The sequence below is a fragment of the Otolemur garnettii genome, unplaced genomic scaffold, assembly GCF_000181295.1.
Source record: "Otolemur garnettii isolate 467f Iridium unplaced genomic scaffold, OtoGar3 scaffold00032, whole genome shotgun sequence".
Lineage (NCBI taxonomy): Eukaryota > Metazoa > Chordata > Mammalia > Primates > Galagidae > Otolemur > Otolemur garnettii.
The window spans coordinates 10,510,654-10,512,184 of NW_003852427.1; the positions used below are offsets into that span (position 1 = coordinate 10,510,654).

The window sequence follows — 1,531 nt, forward strand, 5'->3', positions numbered from 1 at the left end:
TGGCACAGTTAGCTCTCTGTGAATGTTCTTCCCTATTATGAAGGTGATAATCATGGAGAGATAGATAATAAATTATGTAATATACTCCTGCAGCCAAATTCAGTTCTCACTTTTTTTTTTGAAAAATAATAAGTGTTCATACTACACTGTTATATGAACATGAAAATGCTGTCCTTTTAATCTTGGCAAGGTGCATAAAGTGAAAAATGAAACTCTTCCAAAAATATAAGGTCTTGTTTCTGGAGTTCCTGAGTATATACTAGCAGAACAGTTAAAGATTCTCATGTAGAAGTCTGGCCTCTTGATAAAAAATACTGGAGTGGGAGTGAGATGAGGGAAGGAAACAAAGCTTGAGTCTCAGCCAAACCTGTAGAAAAGCCAAGAAACATTCTGAGTGACTTAGCCATAAAGCCTCACTAAAATAAACAGTGGCTAATTCAATGGCTACTAAAAGAAGTTCCTAAGTAAACTTGCATCTTGTTTTCCTTTTCCTTTAATTCTTTCTCCAAATAGCAGTATCTTTAAATGTGGCATAACTATTATCATAAACACTGTGCTTTGCTTATCAGATAAAGAGTTCTGTCAAAAAAGGATAAAGTCCAAGGAGAAAACAATCGTGTCAATCCACTTTTCCAATTAATTATACCCAGGCCATTCAGTCTATGAAGACATATCCCAAAGTCAACTGGCCCAAATCACAGGCAAAGCTCAAAGCAAGGAGCAATCACTTCTGAAAACTATCCCATATCTCAAAAGGTAACAAGTGACACCTAAACCTCCAGGATGTACACTACGTCACCATTCGCTACAGCTGTTCCTATAGAAGCATGGAGTGTTCATCAACACACCTGCCACCACCTGCCAGCCTCATCCTCCTCTCTACCCAGCATAGTGAGACATGATAGGGAAGCAAGGATTGTGACATAAGCAAGTGCCCTCAGGCTGATATGTATATGTAAATGCCAGCCCATAAGCTTCCTTGTGAAGGCCTCAAAACAGCCAACTTCCTGTAACCCCCAAGCTGTCAGCTTTACCAGGGGGAGGAGGGACCCCTCCATTGGAGAACTGACAGAAGGATTCTGGTAGGGGAGGGGTCAAGATCCCTAGGGACAAGGCAGCAATCATGTAGGCGCCATGGAGACTGCTATGTGTGTTTGCTCTCCATGTTGTACATGGGAGAGATGTTGTCCTCAGTTATGCTCCTGTCTGTGCTGCAAGTTCATCTTCACTTCTGAGCGAAATTGCACCTGCTTCCCCTGCCCTTACAAGGATGAGCGGAACTGTCAGTTCTGCCACTGCACTTGCTCTGAGAGTCCCAACTGCCACTGGTGCTGCTGCTCCTGGGCCAATGACCCCCGCTGTAAGTGCTGCTGCACAACCACCAGCAATGTCAAATGCTACTACTATGAGAGTCGCTGCTGCCGCAATGTCACCATTTCATTCCACAAGGGCCGCCTCAAGAGCATCCGTACCTCGTAAGTGCCAGGCACCCAATGTGGAGCCACATTAGCTCAGGAAAACTGGCTGTAGG

At 44.0% G+C, this 1,531-nt stretch overlaps 1 protein-coding gene across 1 annotated transcript in view; it reads left to right on the forward strand.

Moving 5' to 3' along the window:
* The first annotated feature begins 939 nt into the window (after positions 1 to 939).
* Positions 940 to 1,531, forward strand: part of TRIM42 (tripartite motif containing 42) — a 25,468-nt gene continuing 24,876 nt past the window's right edge. Inside the window, exon 1 of the mRNA XM_003789440.1 lies at positions 940 to 1,475. Coding sequence (XP_003789488.1) covers positions 1,135 to 1,475 — 341 coding nt within the window. The 5' untranslated portion in view covers positions 940 to 1,134. The remainder of the gene's footprint in view (positions 1,476 to 1,531) is intronic.